This window comes from Aquila chrysaetos, chromosome 5, assembly GCF_900496995.4.
Source record: "Aquila chrysaetos chrysaetos chromosome 5, bAquChr1.4, whole genome shotgun sequence".
NCBI classification, from domain to species: domain Eukaryota; kingdom Metazoa; phylum Chordata; class Aves; order Accipitriformes; family Accipitridae; genus Aquila; species Aquila chrysaetos.
In genome coordinates this window covers 16,628,024-16,646,248 of record NC_044008.1, presented here as the reverse complement: position 1 = coordinate 16,646,248, position 18,225 = coordinate 16,628,024, and the positions used below count along the sequence as shown (strand labels likewise).

At 41.9% G+C, this 18,225-nt stretch overlaps 1 protein-coding gene across 2 annotated transcripts in view; it reads right to left on the bottom strand.

Moving 5' to 3' along the window:
- Nucleotides 1-3,408: 3,408 nt before the first annotated feature.
- Nucleotides 3,409-18,225, bottom strand: part of SLC2A13 (solute carrier family 2 member 13) — a 166,399-nt gene continuing 151,582 nt past the window's right edge. The window contains exons 8-11 of one of the 2 annotated variants that reach the window (XM_030014611.2): nt 11,280-11,401; nt 10,994-11,146; nt 9,716-9,844; nt 3,409-7,065 (exon numbers count right to left, since the gene is read on the bottom strand). In XM_030014611.2, coding sequence (XP_029870471.1) covers nt 7,046-7,065; nt 9,716-9,844; nt 10,994-11,146; nt 11,280-11,401 — 424 coding nt within the window. In that variant the 3' untranslated portion in view covers nt 3,409-7,045. Of the gene's footprint in view, nt 9,845-10,993; nt 11,147-11,279; nt 11,402-18,225 lie in introns of both variants that reach the window. The other variant, XM_030014610.2, reaches the window with a different exon arrangement.

Genomic DNA, 18,225 nt, shown 5'->3' with positions numbered 1-18,225 from the left:
AAGCGTGAGGGCACCCTGTTGAGAAGGAGAAGGGCAGGACGTGCCAGCAGGGCTCGGCCTGGAGCGTGGTGCTGAGGGCTCGCCCCACACCTGCGCCTCGTCACCACGCATGAACAGGCAAAGGCAGCCAGGGACAGGGAGCCAGGTATGGGAACTAGGGTAATTCTCTATATGTGGTCTTGATAGATTAAGCAGTGAACAAACTGCAGTGTAGTGCCCAAGAAATGTAAAAAAAAAATAAAATAACTGAAGAACAAGCCTATGAATATCTGAGATCCTGGAAAAAAAAAACCCCACCTTTTAGAGAGAGATTTAGAGCATTCAATCTGCTTATCGAAAGGTCAAAAGGAAAACCAATTTCTCCATAGAGGTGGCACCACAGGGAGCAAATACAGGCACTAAAGGATTCTGATGTGGTTTATCTACCAGAGGGTGACAGTGCCCAGTACCTGTCCTCCTGCCTCCAGAGGGGAAGGAGGGGGACCAAGCCTTGCTGGTCTGCAGGGTGAGACATCCCGGCTCTCTTCTCACGTGGTGCCCAACTGGCACAGAGGGACTGGTTCTGGAAAGTGACACTGTGTCCTGACTTGCTCAGGCATGGCAATCCATGCTGACGTGCTCATGCAGAAGCTGCTCCATCCTCAGCCCAGAGCCCATCTTCCATCTTTGCTTCCCTGCACCCAGGACGGCCTGACACTGTTCCCTGCCATCATGCAGTGTTGTGGCAGAGGCACCGTGTCCCCACACTCTCACCCCACTAACTGTCCCCCACACCTTATGCCCTGCTTCCTTCCTCTGGCCCCTCCTAGGGATTTGTTCCTTGCTGTTTCTGCCTGTGTTTCCTTGGCAACCTGATCCAATCTCAGTTCCACGTATCACCTTCATTATGAAGTTTAGCTAATCCAGCACCCTCTGCCCTCAAACTGCTCGTGCATCTCCAACCACCTCCCTGAGACCCACAACCCTCACTGCTCCTTCAGGCACGGACTTTCCCCACCTCTCCATCCCCCTTTCACCACCTTTGATGAAATTTAAGCAAGTGCAGAAACTCTCTTTCCAACAGGGATGGGCACGTGGTTCACCGCTTTGCTGAAAGAGGAAGGGCCTTAATTTTTCCTTCTCAAATGTGAGCCCCCCCCCAAGGGATGTGCTCCCCACCACCAGGGTGCTGCAGCTTCCACTCTCCTTACCCCATGTGCAACTCCTCTGTCCTTGCAGATCTGTTTACTTGGCACTATCTTCTGAAGAATAATCCACAGAACAGGGCTTGCTTGGAAATTTTTCACTTCCCTGGCCCTTTTTCTACTTGCGGTAAAATGGACCTAAGCCCATCCCTGTGTGGTGACGGTCTTAATGTCCTATAAGACTGTGGGCAGGTCATTTTGAATGCAAGCTCCTCTTTCTTCCTTCATACAATACACATCTTTCTGTTCTGTACAAGACATCCTGCTTTTCTTTTTGGCATTATGGACTCTATTAGAGCTTTCATGGAATACCACAGTACCCAAAATCAGAGCGTGCTAGCTAAGGCAGAGGTCTCACTCGTCTGAAAAACAGATGGATCCTTGTATCCTCCTGAAACCCAGACCCAAAGATTTATAAAACCATCTAACTAAAAACTCCCACCTCCCTCCAGAGGTCTCAGAGGGGATTTGGTGCCTTTTTTTCTATCAAAATCAAGATGCAGAAAATATTTCTGGTAGTTCTGCAGTTAACTCTCAAAAGGCAAAAGCTTTCCAAATTTCAGCTCTATGCAGAGTTTCTCAATTAATTACATGCACACGCGTGGGTACCGGATAGGTCACGTACGTTAAACAAGCGAGTGAAAACCTGCCCTGGAGACCAGCTAATGAACAGCCCCACGATAAGACTGGTGGAACTGCTTATGGCAAATGCATGTGACTATTTCCCCACGGATTTCAGCTGGTTGTTTGACAGGTTGAATGCGTTAACCTATCCATCAGGAGAAGGGCTGAGATGCCATTCACTTTGGCTCAAGTGAATGTGCTGGAAGTGAAACTGCAGCAGCTGAAGAGCCCGAGTACGTTTGTGCGGGGAGCTCGGCATGGGCAGGGGGCGGCTGGAGGGACGCCAGCTCAGGGGATGATCACCGGCAGATCTCTTCAACCAGCCCTGCAACTCAGCAGGGGACCATCAATACCAGAGAAAAAGGACTTCATTTTTTAGGCTTACCTTTAACAGGCCCACCTACTTCCTACAAACTGTAGCAGCCTTGAAAGCAAGCACGTTGTGCCATGTACAAAGCAAAGGCCATGCAGCACTGTATGGATGACTTTGGTTCGGATGCGGCACCACCCAGCCTTGATGCCCAGGGGGTCTTATCCTGAAAATGCTCACAAAGATTTGGGAGCAAGTACTGCTACTGCCTGCAGTTCAGTTCTGCAGATGGCAGAATCCATTCGGCAGAAATCAATCCATCAGTAGCTGTTCTGTGATAGTAGCTGAAGCAGAGGGCAATGGGAGAAGGCAAAAAAATGGAGTGAGAGCAGAGCCACCAGCTTTTCATTATCCTACAAAGATGCCATGTGGTTTTGGTGACAAGTAATCTGAACTGCAGCCAGTCATCACCTTTATAAGCACTATCAGCCAGAAACCTAAAACATAACCTGTCAGTGTACAATGATTAGCTTCCTCTCTCCCCTCCCGGAGATAAGCGCCGCCACAGATACAGGTTTGCCGAGCAGTCTCCTGCTGCCAGCATCTCCCCATCAGCTGTACTGCTGCTGGCTGTGATGTCTCTGCATCCCGGGCCAAAAGGCTACAGCTCTGTCAGAGGCAACTCTGGATCTCGCATGGGTTCAATCGTGGTACCTGGGGTAGGTGGAGGTAACAGGACCAATTTCCACTTGGTCTAGTGGGTGCAATTCCTCTGCTGCACTGGGGAGCGCTGCCAGGGCAGTCCCCAGCACGGCCCGGCTACAGTCGTGCTGCTCTTTGTTAAACAACCTGGTTTAAGCAATTTTCTTAATAAAACACACAGAGTTAGGACATTTCCCCATTAGAAAATAGCAGCTTCTGCCCTTTCCCCAGTCAATAATCAAGTCCGAATGTATAAACTGCTGTCACAAACTGGTCTGTGCTTGGGCAGGAGACACTGAAAACCCATGGGGGGACATCGGGACAGTCAGCAGCTCTGCATAGCTGCATTCAGCTCTTCAAACAAATCCTCCAGGAAGGTACATTTGCCTGGTGTGCCATCATCGCTGAAATGCTCTCTGGTTTGAAACATACCATATTAAGATCATATTCAAAGTTATTCTTACCCTTCACTTATTTCAGGCAAGCCCATGAGCTATTTTAGCTCATTTTGCTGAGTAATGCGGTTTTGCAGCTCTAAAAGGCGACCCAAATACCCGAACAAAGGAAACCTCAAGAAAGATTCTGTAATTAAGTATCTCACCTTTTATTTTGTTCATTTACACTTCTGGCACTGACAATTCTTTGAAGATATTTATTTTTATGTAAAGACCAAACTTCATTAAAGCAATCAGAACAGAAGTCAATTAAATAATTTTACATCACTTAAGTTTCAGAAAATGTACAACACTTTCATACATTATAGGCTTGACTGGTTGCAAAAGGAAATGGCACATTTGACATGGTTAAGAAATAACTTGGACAACCCAACAATTAGTTTTGCCAAAACCTGTTTTGTATTGAATACCGTAACACGCACCCAGGGATTACAGTATGCCTGATGGCGCCATATGCATGTTATTATTCAACATGGAATTGTTTCTATCAATTTGGTCTCCAATAATGTTGCAAATATTCTACATAGAATTTGTCACAGAAAGATCTGGTTAACGGTTTTGTAGGGGTGTGAGATTCACGATGGAAAGCGGAGATGTGACTCTTGCCACTTCCCAGCGATGCCCTGGACCAGCAGGACACTGAGCACATGGAGAATATCAAGCATATGAATAATCCTATCGATTTCATGGGGACTACTCGAACACCTAAAATCAAACAGATGACAGGTGTGTACTAGGCAGGGCCTGCAGTGTAACACAGCATCCCAGCACCACGAAACCATCCTGTTTCACACCTGCTGAGGATCCATGAAGTTTCTCCTGAAGAAGTCACGATGATGGTCATACATTCAGTCCTCTCCAAAGTCTGTGTAATATTTAAGGCAGCAAGAGAAATTTGCCTTTACTTTAACACTTCAGAAACTGATGTTTCCTTTAGAAATAGGCGGACGATATTCATAATTAATCCGTGTGCCCCTTATTTATATAAATGCGATGAAAGGCCAAAGCAAATTTTGACAAACTGTATCTCAACAGAATCGAGGAGTGTAACTGAACCAGAGTTGAAGCTTTACAATTACACGTGCCAGATCATTCACATGTAACATACTGTCTAGGGACAATGTGAAAAAGTGGGGATTTAGATGAAATCTGTATTCTTGAGGCCTGATGCTGGCCAAGCTTCCCCTGGTGTGATTGAGCTCTACTGAAGCTGACGAGTGAGCACCTCTGCTGAGAGGTGCAAGTAAGATTAAAAACATGCCGCTGGTTCACACTAACAGGTCATTGTGGCTAAAGTATATTCTCATATACGGAACTCTGGAACACTATTAACACCCATTTACAAAACACTACAGTGATGGTTATTGGCACATAAAAAACTCCTTCTCTATATGAAAACATACACAAAATAGATAAGAACTGCCATTTTTTTCAGACTTTTAAAATCTATATATAGTTGTCTTTAAGGAGTTTTAACCCCCAGTATCACAAACAACAATATTTCTTTAACAATGTTCACCTAGATTTTACTGTGCTGACATTTGTAACACTGCCACAACCTAGACCACTTTGTGGATTACGCTTACTGTACTGTACACAAGGCGATGAGGATCGATAGAAAACCACTAAGATTTTTGCACAAAAATGTGACTTGTTAAAATCCAGAGAACGACTGAGTCACTTTATAGGCAGCAGCTACATGTAAGCTGTAAATGTTACCCGCAATAAAAACACATTTTGCCATAAAGCACATATTGTGGCATTATCTGCTTCTGGCCTGGTACACAAAGCTCGATTTTCTTCCCAATGCAGAGGAATGGGTTTGGTTAGCTTGACTCTTTCAGAAAAAAAGTGCACAAATATCTTACTCTTTAAAGTGCTTTGCAGAACTGTCTATTCTGCCTTAACTTCTACCCCGAGATCTCTCTGTGCTGTGAAGACTCTGCCTCTTTCTCATGTAGTGATGTTCAGCTAACAAAGCCTCTTATGCAAGTACAAGTAAATTTCAAGAAGACCATGTTAGAAGAGCGCTGACATTCAGAAGTAGAAAGCTGGATATAAAGCTGAGAAGTACAGTGTCTATCTTCCACTAGCCCACTGCGTGCCTGTGGGACTGCACCAGCACCCTCATGGCCGAAGGAAAGACCCTTGCTCAGGGCCTGTAGCAGCCCCTGAAAGTCAAAACTTCTCCCCAGTGCTCAACCCAAGTGACTAAGAAGAGCAAAAGAGATTTCACCAAGGAAAAAAGTACTAGCTTTGCAAACTCCGTTGCCATGTTCTCACCTCCACATAGGCATGGGAGAGGAGCACTGGTGTGCTTCTTGCCCCTTAGTCTGCCAGCCCCCCCGTTCCCATCCACAGGACCAAGCACAGTCCCTTGGTCCCACCATCCTCCTCCCACATGGGAGACAACTCAGAGACTGCTCCTTTTGGCTACAACACCCATCTCTACTGAAACATGACTTCGTGGGGCTTTTGATGCATCATTTCTTTCTTCTCCCCTCTCAACCGTAACTCCTACACCAGTGAAATGCTGCATTTACCAACTCATGCAAAACTAAGTTGGCATTGGAACAATGATCCTTGGGATGTATCCTCTCTTGTCCCAAAATTTCTGACATGGCTGTCACTGCAATTCACATGGTAGCAACATCTGTGAGAGAGATCCAAGGTGCACGCGTAGCAATGCAACTTCAGCCCTCCAAATGCGTCCTGGGGCCTTACTTTGTTTCTATGTCTATTTTCAAAACAGGTTTGCTTCTCTTGTTAAAAAATGATTTTGATCAACAAAGTGACAAGGGGAAGAAACAAGTGGCAAATTATCTCAACCCCCCCAACACTTTTGAATTTCAACATGGTGAACAAACTACTGTATGTGAATTAATGTGAATTAAATTTAAAAAGATTAAAAATGCATCAGGACTTGTTTCTTTCATACCAGCTGTTAGATCACAACATGTAGAGTCAGTAGATTAATCAGAATTAAAATATCTCAAGTTGTTGTGTATAATCAATATGCCCAGCTCTACCAGCAGAATTACTCTAGCATTCCTGATGCACAGAATACCTGAATTAAGTGTGCAGTCCTTGTGAAGAAATGATTTCACATCTTCTGCAGAAAGCTTTCAATAAAACGATATTGTGCTTAGACATACTATTTATGCTACTTCATAAATTAAAATCCTGTCATAAGAAATTATTCAGCTACACTGTATTTTTATGCTTTTATCTGGAATGTTACTAAGCCTACCTTTAGCAAAAATCTCTTAAAACTTAAAATATGCACAAATATAAAAAATCTTTTCAAAATAGAAACATTTATTTAATTTTCTTCATACACTATAAATGTTCACAAATTCTAAAAATAAAACCCTAATTGCGTAAGACTAATTTCAAGTATTTGATCTCATTTTTATTACACGTGATGCTTGGTACTAGGTTCAGTATTTCTAAGGTACGGAATGTTGTCTTGGTGTAAAGCAACCCTAAAAGGAAGACTTAAACCCAACTCTGCAGGTAGGAAAGGGGGAGTGACAATAAAGAAGCTGGTATATTTTGCACCCTCATAGCCAGCAGCAATGATGAATAAAAGGTGTGTATTTAAATCGTTTTGCCTCGAGAAAAAGCGCATGGGATGCAAACCTTCACAAAACTGCTTTCAGTAAGATCGAACTTGTGTGAGAAAACGAGCCCAGTGCTGTATGCAACTGAGCGCCACTTCTGAGAACGTCCGTGAAACAAGGCTGGCAGAGAGAGATGGTCTTCTGCTGCTAAAAAGCCCCAGCACTACCTGCAAAACAGAAGAGGCTGATCTTGTGACAGCAATCTTTCCAGTGACTCTGCTTTGGTTATACCCCATAAAAGCAGCGGTTTTCTCTGCCTGTGGACACAAGCGCGAGGTCAGCACTGACACTGTGCCGGTGCAGGGACACCCTCCCTGGCTTACACCCTGCTCCAGCAAAACACATCCAGCAAGGGAACGTTCATAGGTGTAATGGTGAGTGTGGGCTTATGCTTTTGGGAGGATCAGAACCATAAGTCCCTAGTCTCAAAAGCCAGTAGATACCCACTTAAACCTATCAACCACGTAAGAACAGGTTGGGCGCTACACACCTATTCACACGCTGTTCTGGGTAATGAAACTGTTCCAAATAAGGGTCTTTGAACACACATTTTTTGGCTTCAGGAAGAAACCAATTTGTCCTTAAAACTATTTTGTTCTTGTCTGTGCCAAGTATCCCTTTTTATCATTTCAGGTACTGCACCTTCGGTGAAGGTTTCAAAGAGGTGACAGCCTAATGGAGACATCCCGCTGAGGGTGCATTTGTAGATAGGCCTGGAGACCTGAGCATTTTCAACAGCTGGTGCTTTCAAGCATAAAAATATTGTGCGCTTAAAGGGGAGGCAAGATGGAAGGCGTGAAAATCCAGCCCTCTCACTGCGCAAGGTCGATGTTCAAGGTCGAGCCACTCTTCGCAATGATCAGTTTGAAATTCCCTCTGTCTGCTATGCTTTCCCCTTTTAGTCCCAGTCAAGTCACAGAAGGATGGTTTAAAATATCTTCTTTCCAAAAATATTTCTTTGACTAATGATGTAAAAAAGAAAATAACGCAAAATACACCCAATGGCTGAAGGTCAATAATTGGAGAGTAAGAACTCCCCGCCACAGAAGATCAGATAACATAATGTCAGACTTACTTACAACAACAAAACCCCACATTATCCAATAAAAATAATTTAGTAACAAATGTCCAGTCTCAGTTTTGATAGTAATACTACATTAAAAGTATTTTTCAACTCAAGAAAAGCCCACAAAGCCAATCTATAAAAGCTAATGAACCCAACAACTTCTTTTAATCTTACACAATGAAAAATAAATGTATTTTTACCAAATAAATGGGGGGCAGCCCACAGGCAGAGGAGGTTTTCCACATTCTTTCATGAAGCAAATGTTTCAAAGATAAGAATTTGAATTGTTGATGCTTTCAAACTCGTATCTCTGAAGACTTAAAGCAGTGAGGACAGGGCAAGGAAAAAAAAAACCATAATATTTTTATGTAGCTGCATAAAATTCAATTTGCTAAGGCAAGCAATCATGGAAGGTGAATAAAATACCATTCATATTTTCATTACTATGCTAAAGGCAGCCAAGTTGATTTTTGTGCCTGACATTTTCTTGACAATTTTGCAATGCTTCGCTAAGGCAGTTAATATGAGATGTAGGCTTCTGCCCATTGCTAATATTTCTCTTTAGATCCAGCAAGACACTGGTTGACTAAGGGCATTTGAAGGAATAATGTGCTGGGATTCATTTACTCTGCACATATGAAGATAAACTGAAGGCAATATGATTATTCATGAGCAAAAGGTGCAGGAGGGACAACCACTGTGCATTTAGCAGCACAAAACCTCTCCCCTCCTTTTCTTTCTTTTAGCTAATGATATTTTGTGTTCAAAACTAGGCACAAACCCAAACGTTCAAATGCAAAAAAGGAAAACAAAAATAATTATTTTTCAACTAACTGAAGCCTCTACATTGTACCTAGCAATATATACCAGTTCATTTGTATGTGCGGTCACATACTTAGCTCTGTTTTCTGCTGTCAGGTAGTTAATTTTGGCAGTTTCTTTCACAAACACCAACTCCCAACTGTAGTGTGTACTTAAGAGCAGCAGTGCCTAGATAACCCGGTGTAACACAGACATACGCCACCCTTGTGAACCTCCACCCAGGTGAGTGTGGCTCTCTTCTTGTTATCGCAAATAAATAAAAATGGAAAGTCTCTTAGGGTAAATTTGGGAAATGTTCCCTCTGATAGATATAGCAGATGTTTGTATTTTCCTAATCAGTTAAACCTTTTAAATAGCTACCATTACAGCAGCTTACGCATTTGTCATTCATTGTATTGCACAGCAGAGCTATTTCCTAGGGTGTGTGGGATGGGGATCCAACAGATGTCAGCTGCTTCCTGATTAGCTACTCTTTATTTTATCTTTTTTCAGTATTGAAGATAAGGACAACCCCTGACCATCTAGGATAGCCTTCTGTATTCATCCGGTACAGTGCACCCTACTAAATACCTCGTGACGGTGCAGTGTCGCGGACACTCAGTGAATTCACATAATTGTGGAATTCAATCTCTTTTGGAAGCCATTGCTTTTAGTTATCAAGAAAACACTAGCATATTGAATTTCCTCTCAAATGGAGCAGTTTTGAACATGAAGGCATTTTTAACTAGACAGTAGAAAGGAGAACCAGACCAGAAGCAGGGCAGTGAGGTCATCAGAGCTGCTTTTCCCCCAGAAGGCTTTTAAATGATTAAATACATCAGCAGCTGAAAATTATTCCACATCAGAAGCATCATTGTCAGAAAGATGGTAATTACTTCCCTTCACCCGAATATACTCGATATACCTCCCTTCATCAGAATCTGACATACCACATGTACATAGCCTGTTTTCAAACAAAGATTCAATTTCCTCTAGTTTTTTCCCTTTAGTCTCAGGAAGGCAGCCATAGATGAAAACCAGTCCCAAGGCAGCAAACCCTGCGTAGAGGAAGAAGGCTCCTGCAATGTAAAACAATATGCACAGTCGGTTACAGAAGTTCCCATCCCTCCTCTGCTCCAGAGCAGAGGGAGTGGCAGAAGCAGCAGGCTGCAGATATCAAAGGAGTGTGTAAAAGCAAAGGTTGGAGTGGCATCGTTAAAACAACGAGCTGCAGGGCTGTGGGGGTAGAAGACCGCTTTATTGCATCATTCCGCAATGGAGTAAATTAACAAAAGCAATTTCAGTTCACATGGAAGATAATACACATACTTTCTGGGCAAGTCATTCTGCTGTTAAAATAAACAGCAATTAAACAATTGCATACCAAATAAAAAAAGGCAGATACAAAAGGCAAGAGCTTTCTTAGTTTATCTTAACAGCAAAGGACACACTAAGACAACCCCCCAAAATGAGAAATTTTAGCAAAAAAGAAATAGTCAGGATGAAAATAATGCTTGTGACTCTTACACCTAATTATTATTTAAAAGTCCTCTGAAGAGACAATTAGCGGTGAGAAAGAGCTCATTCCCCCCTGCAACCCACCATACCTAAGGGGGCAGAGAAGATACCAAAGGACCAACAAACATTTACCTGCCATGTGTTTCTAGACTGTTGACTCAAAGGAATGACAAGTAGAGCTGAAACACTCTGTACTAGTAATGGTGTAAAGGTCACATCAACTCCCTAGCAGCTTAATGTAATTTAAATGATGTGTACTGGAGTGGCTGAGCAGTAATCTGACAAACTCTCTGCAGGCTCCAGCAGACAGGACTTAATCAACAGCTGGGAGTGGGGCAGTAGCATCTTACACAGCTATTTCTGCAAGGAACATCTGATATTGGTCTTGGATGCCATCATAAATTGGAAAATTGCAGATGCTGTCTCTTTAAGTGGCAATCAGCATATTTCACTAAGTCAAAGATGTTTTTTTTCCAGCTTCCCTGTTTTAATCAACTGTCTAGGCTCTCTGTTAAGGACAGAAAGAAATGTTTATTATGAAAGCTGGACCAAACTCTATGATCCAGGCAGGCTGTATCAGGTCTCTAGTCTTACTAAACCACAGTGGATTGAGAACACTGCATTCACAGTTGACATTTCATAGCAAAACCAACGGAGTAACCCAGAATCAGTAGAAAAATCTATGCACGCGGATGCATACTGTTTCTTACCATAGTATGTCAGATATTCAGCTGTATGCAGAAATGTCAGTGACACGAGCACATTGAAAACCCAGTTGACTCCAGAAGAACATGCGTTTCCTGTACTTCTAGCCCAAAGTGGGTAAATTTCAGAATTGACGGTCCAGGGCATGGGACCCATCCCTAAGAATTAGGAAAAAAGATTAACCTCAGTTTAGTGGCTGGACTCAAAAGTAAACTTAACATGTAGCCTCACTATTTGACATTTTACCTTTACAATTTTTTAACTCATATGCGAAAACAAACGTTTGCTTACCAGGTGCAAAGAAAATCAAGTACAAAATAAGGCCCAGAAGTGCTGTCCAAGAGTATGGAGTGGGGCAGAAATTGTATGCCCAAAACAAGTCTTCCTTTTTGAATACTGTTTCATTTGAACACCTGAAAAGTAACAAAAAACTTCATATTAAAGAATTTTTAGAGAAATGGGTGACATCTCAATATAAACACGGCATGTAATGTCTTATGAAAAGCTGACAAATGTACAATTAAGATGAAAAAAAACTTATTCCCTGTTAATTTATCAAGATCTTTGAGCCAACTCTTACATTCAGAAATGTGTTTTTTCCCAAGCCTGGTCTTTGGAAGAGGAACCAGCAGAACATCCCTGAATTTAAACACTTGCCTTGTATCTACAGATCTCCTTCAAATGACTAGTCTTTACTATGCAAGTGGTCATACCAAAGTCGATGAGACCGTTCACATGAATATCACACAGTGCAAAATGAGCTGCAGCAGCAAAAGATGCTGCATGCAAGGATTTAAGGTCAAATGGAAGTTAGTCATTATGTCATTGATGAACTAACTATATGCTGCACACTTCGGGTATAATCAGTGATGCCTACAGAGTGTGCCAAGGTCAAGTGAAGTTATAAGGGAAAGAGGCGTATACTTTCTTTTCTACACAGTGAAATGATTTAGAAAGAAGTAGCATTTCTAATTAGACAGTAAAAATAAGAAACAGACCAGAGTTAAACTGTGCCTGGCCTACTGAAAAAAAAAAGTGTCTCTATTCCAAGGACTATGTGGAAATTACATATTTCGAGGAATAGGTATAAAATCAGGTATTTCTATCTGACTGCCAACAATATAATGTATTTTAAAGGAATACTGGCAACTATATTTTTTGTTATGTATTTTTTTTTAAATTAGCATTGGTTTAAAGGGACAAGTAACTAGAGAAACTTTTCAGCTGCAACCACATCAATTGCTACAGTTGAAAAAACATGTACTTTGGGGAGAGAAGACACCACCCTTTCATATGCAAACAATGTTATTTACTTGAACAGAAGAAATCACAGAGAGATGAACATCTGTCTGGGTTACAACTTCCAGATCAGCTGAGCACTTACGTGAAGGATATGACCCTCTTGACGGTAGGAAAACTAGAATGAAGATGCGTGCAATGGGTGATAGCTGGGCAACACGTGGCGAGATGGTGGAGCAACAGACACCCTGAAATGTCTCAGAGGACCTACCGCCATTGCAGTTGACTTTCAAAAGCAAATTCCAACAATACACTTCTCTTCTAACTTTTTTGTTAAGAAATGACCAGACAGGCCCAGGTTGAACAGGAATGTGCTAAGCACTGATGGCCTACCCACCACCACTCCTGGGGCAGAAATCTTCCTTAAGTTGGCACAGATGTACCAACAGGACAATATTTAAAGCAGGATATCACCGTGAAGTCCCAAACCCAATTTCAGGACAGCTGGAAATCCAAAGTTCAAATTTCAAATACATTTAAAAGAGAGAGGTTAACCCAATACTGGAAAAATGCACATCTGAGACCCCAGCCAAACCCTAACACTGCCTTAATGGCAGTAAGCTATAAGATTTGCAGTTCCATCTTGCAGTTGAGCAGCACCTGACCAAGCAGAGCCAGTGTTCCCTAGAGAAAGGCCGAGCCCTTGATGTGCTGCCAGCAAAGCTGCCAGTGCCTGCGTGCACCATTCCACCCTCCCCAGCGCTGCCTTGCTGAGGTCCCCCAGAAAGGCCATCTCATCCACTGCATACAGATTCACTTTCAGTCTTGAGGTGAAAAACATACAAAACAGGCCAACTGAACATCCCTCTGAATGATATGTCCCTCATGCCCAGATACAACAACAGGCTCGTGGCCTCAGCTGCTGCCTGGCCACTGGAGCACCCATCAGCCTAAGACACCAGCAGCTTCCATGACAGATTTTTCACCTTTTCTCAGCCAAAAGTACTGCTGCCATGCTTGCCACTTCTTCATCTTGCTTCTAAGCATCACCCCAGGTTCCTTCTTCTGTCACTTTGCTCTTTCATGGGTCAGCTCAGCATCTCTTCTTAAGTTAGGAGTGTGAGACATAGATCATTCCCTGTTAGTGTCTACCCTGATGCTTCCCCACCATTCTACATACTCCTCCCTGCGTGCAGGTTAAATCAAGTTTGAGCTGTGCCTCAAGTACAAGACATATAGAAGACTGAACTGCGCTGGAGAACCATCCATATGTTTAAACTGGAAGTTCCTTACGTGTTAAGGAAATGGTGTTTGAAAGGTTAATTTCTGAACACCCAGTGATCCTCTTGCCACCTCCCGCTCAGCCCTTTGTAGCTGCCCCTCTGCATCTGCACCACTGCTGGATGGCAGGATTGCTCAGTTTCTGTTAATCTACTTTCATTTGCAGGTGTTTGGTAATGAATACAAGCTGATTAGCATTTTAAAACATCTTGATGTTGAAATTGGTTCCTCCATTCTGCCCAGCCAGATCAGCAGCTCCTCAGAGAGGAGCCTCATGCTTTCTCTCAAATGCTACTGTAAACAAAGAAGTACTTGGTTTATTATCTTGCATCCATCTCTATCAGCACGAACCAACCTGCTGATTCATACAGACACAACTGCCAGGAGGTCTGGATGTTTCCTTCCCCTACCATCTTTCCCTCGATGTGTCCTACTTTTGACAGAGCGGAACAAAAATGATACAAGGGAAAACGAGACATCTCCAAAGCCTCCTATGGCTGAAGCCACTCATTTATTCTCCTCTGTCCGTAACCGAGAGGAAATTCTGTTGCAGGAAAGCAGATTCACTGCACTGAAACAGGAAAAACAGCACTTGAGACTAGATTTAACAGAAACCTTGCAGTAATAAACTGTGCTTTGCTTACCCTTCAGTAGTACACAGAGTAAAAGCAAAGATATCTGCATTTGCTGGCATTGCTGGGTACATTCAAAAATAACACTCCTTCAAGGCTGTGTATTTGTTCAAGCTCTGCTACTGTGCTAATTCTACTGCTACATTACTATTTCTACAAGATCTATTATTTTGCTGAAGAATATATTAATAATTACTGTATAATGTACTATCAAATAAAATTCTGAATTTCGTCCTGCACAAAGGGAGTATCTATGATGGAAAGCGGATGAGCAGCTATCCATCACTTCACAAGCTGAAACACACAGAGGAAAATGCCCTGTAAACAACTTACAACTAAAATGATGCAGTCAGGTACCAGTGCAAAGAGTTTGTAAATACCAGTATGCTGGGTAATAGTCGTATCAGTATAAACAGTGAAGACACACCACATCATTTCCTCTGAAATTACTGCCAAAGTGAAAACATAATAGTGCTACATTGAAGATCTTTACCATTAATTTCTTTCGTTACATATTCTCCATAGATAATTTAAGACACACATCTGTTCTAATTAGTGAAAACCTGACCTTCCAACAGTTAATGTGAACAATTCGACTGACTGGAAATAAATCAGAACAGCAGTAGATTTCTAAATTATGGACATTATATGCTTGGTTTCATAATCACAGAAGCCATCCTTTATCAGATATGGTCTGTAGTTCAGAAGATCTAAAGCTTTGCTCCCCACCAAATTTTAAGGATAAATTACCTTCATACGGCACATAAGATAAGAGAAGAAGAGCTGGTGTGGGTGGTCTAAAATGTTATTGCTAATAACAAGAGGACAAAACAGGATAGGACCATTTCCTTGATAATCAGTCTAAATTTTCCTAATACTTGAGCCAATTTGGCTGTAGAATAATCCTCAAGAGAAACACTGAAAACCACAGAGAGGCAAATGACTAGGCAGTACATAGCACAGGCAAGTGAGCACAGCACAAGACAGAGACCCAGCTGATTTTCTCCTCAAATTTCCATTAATTTTTGCTTTGCTGTAGAGTAAAGACTGTGTAGCCCTAAAGATATGGGTTTTGTGGGAATTAAATGTTTCATTCTGAACAGTTCATATATTTTTAATATGGAAGCTGCTGACTTCTCATTGTCTTGTAAGCCCTTCAGAAGCATCTTAAATGGATTTAGATCAGAAGTCTTAAAAGGTCAAAATTCAAATCAAATCAGGTTAAGGAAATAAATTACATCTAAAGACAATCACTAATGTGATCATTCATCTCCTTAAAATGCTTCTTAGAACAGGCATATTTCAAAATTACACATTCTGCTCCGAGATAAACTTTAACATCAGCTGCTGATGGTACAGGAAGATTTTAGACCTAATTCACAGTTTCACTAATCCCCATTTCTTTGTTCTAACAAGAGTAAAACTACTTAAGGACTGCTCCTATGCCAGACTTCTGTGTCTGGGTTATCAAGATGATGATAATCTACAATTTACCAACTTGGTCTCCGGTGTAACACAAATATATTAGATTTTTAAAAATCTTCTTTAGAGAGATTTTTAAAGTCTCCTGTGTAGAGTGCTAACTTTTATATCATGCCAATCCAACTGAACAATGTAAATTTATGCCAAGCTTATTAACTCATCTTTTTGCCTGAAGCCTGGTCATGGAAAGGACAGAGGACCAAACAGACATACTTTAGAGTAGCTACTGTTTGGACTGAGAAAAATTTTTGTGGAAGATGCTTGGGAATAGCTAAGATTATTTATCTACAAGCAATTACTATCCTGTGGAAGAATCTGGACCTTGATATTTGGGTTAGTTCTCACAACTTCAAGCCTCTCTTTTTCTGCTAAAGATACTCAGTTGTCTGAACAGACCCCTAACTACCTTTAAATTACTTAAAGGACAGAATTTAGCAAGGTACCAGATTAATTGTGTAATAACGTAGTGGTAGTCAGACATGTAACTAAGGAGAACTTTGGAAACTGCCTGTATCCTGTCCATCAAGTGGCCTCTCTAATCCACCCATATACATTCAAAATAGTTACATTAGCACAACCATAAAACCAGTGAAACCATAATGTATAGTTTCACTATAAATCAGTGTATTCTGATTTAAAGAAAAATCTCTGCTCCTTTCAGTGCTTAATTTTTATATATACATATGGTAAGATGCTGCCTGAAGTATCGAGCAAAGCGTAACTCTTTCCTGAAGGCGAACAGATTAATTTAAACCTGACTAATGTCTGAATCAATACTTCCTAAGCTTTCTCACGGTTCCCTAGCTACTGGCTTCTGTGCCTCAGAGAAGATGCACTGTAGCTCCACGCCCCTCTGGAGAAGTTTGCATCTCCTGCTTTGACTTTGTAGTTCATATGGAGAAATAACTCATCCATTAAACCAGATGTTGCTAAAAATATGCAGATGAAGCTTCTTATGCCAGATGATGGCAACTGAAAAAAACCAGAAAAGAACAAACAGATGCAGCCTTGAAAAAATGTACCCATAAAATTTCATGGTATTCAGCCAGGCATTGCTTAACCTTCATTACATAAAAATACCAGCAGTGTTTTGGGACACTCATTGAAGCCTTTTGCTATAACTGGCAAAGAGTTTTTAAAATATTAGCATGCACTTCAAAAATTTGGAAAAATAGTTTAGTTCACAGCAAGAAAGTGAACTGCACCTCAGCAGATCGCTGATGCATTTGCACATGACTGAAAAACAGTCTTTATCACGCTGAGGCCTCCTGGTATAAGATCTATCCATTACACCTATAGAGCTGTGGGTGATATCCAGCACAAAGAACAGAAACCAGGGCACTTGAATGGATAACAGCTATAGCAATTGCTGCTGTCCAAAATATTTCAAAAAATGTTAAACTAAAGAGACAAAGCCAGTTCCTTTCTCTATGCAATGCCTTCCATGCCAAGTAAGTTTAGTTGCAGCTACTAGGGCTAGAACAATACCAAAAGGAAAATTATTCTCCTCAAGCTGAATGACTGGCACTTCGTACTCTGCATCTGGGAAACTGAAAGCACATATTCAAAGAAAAATTAAAAAAACACCCAAACCCAGAAGCTTGGTTGCTTTGCCCATTACAGAGCCAAAGATTTTAGAGATGCCTTCTTTATTGTGTGCTATAGGGTAAGAACTGAATTTCTAATAAAGTTTTACGTTTAAATCAGCATTTCTTACAGATGTGCTTGAAGGCAGCATGTAACATATATAGAAATAACTGTCAATTATTCACACTGAGCATATTTTCCCTTACCGGCTATTATCTTCTGATGCCTCTTTTATCTTCTTTCTAACAAAAGAAACAGAGACTCTACAGACTGCTAAAATCTCCTAAAATCAATCACAAGGAATATTTCACTACAGGTCATACACACTATCAAATTAAAAAATTACTTAGTATTTCATTTACCCAAGCAGAAGACCTTACTGAAATAATTACTTCATAGAAATACCTATCTCTAAGACATAACTGCCTTCTGTCATGCTTGGACAGGTGTACTCTCACTGAGTAAAAAACTGGCTGGATGGCCGGGTCCCAAGAGCTGTGGTGAATGGAGTTAAATCCAGTTTGTGGTTGGTCACAAGTGGTGTTCCACAGGGCTCAGTACTGAGGTCAGTTCTTTAATATCTTTATCAATGATCTGGACGAGGGGATCAAGTGCACCCTTGGTAAGTTTGCAGACGATACCAAGTTGGGAGGGAGGGTTGATCTGCTCAAGGGTAGGAAGGGTCTACAGAGGGATCTGGACAGGCTGGGTCAACGGGCCGAGGCCAGTTGTATGAGGTTGAACAAGGCCAAGTGCCGGGTCCCGCACTTAGGTCACAACAACCCCAATGCTACAGGCTTGGGGAAGAGTGGCTGGAAAGCTGCCCGGCAGAAAAGGACCTGGGGGTGTTGGTCAACAGCCGGCTGAATACGAGCCAGCAGTGTGCCCAGGTGGCCAAGAAGGCCAAGGGCATCCTGGCTTGGATCAGAAGCAGTGTGGGCAGGAGGAGCAGGGAAGTGGTCGTCCCCCTGTACTCAGCACTGGTGAGGCTGCACCTTGAATACTGTGTCCAGTTT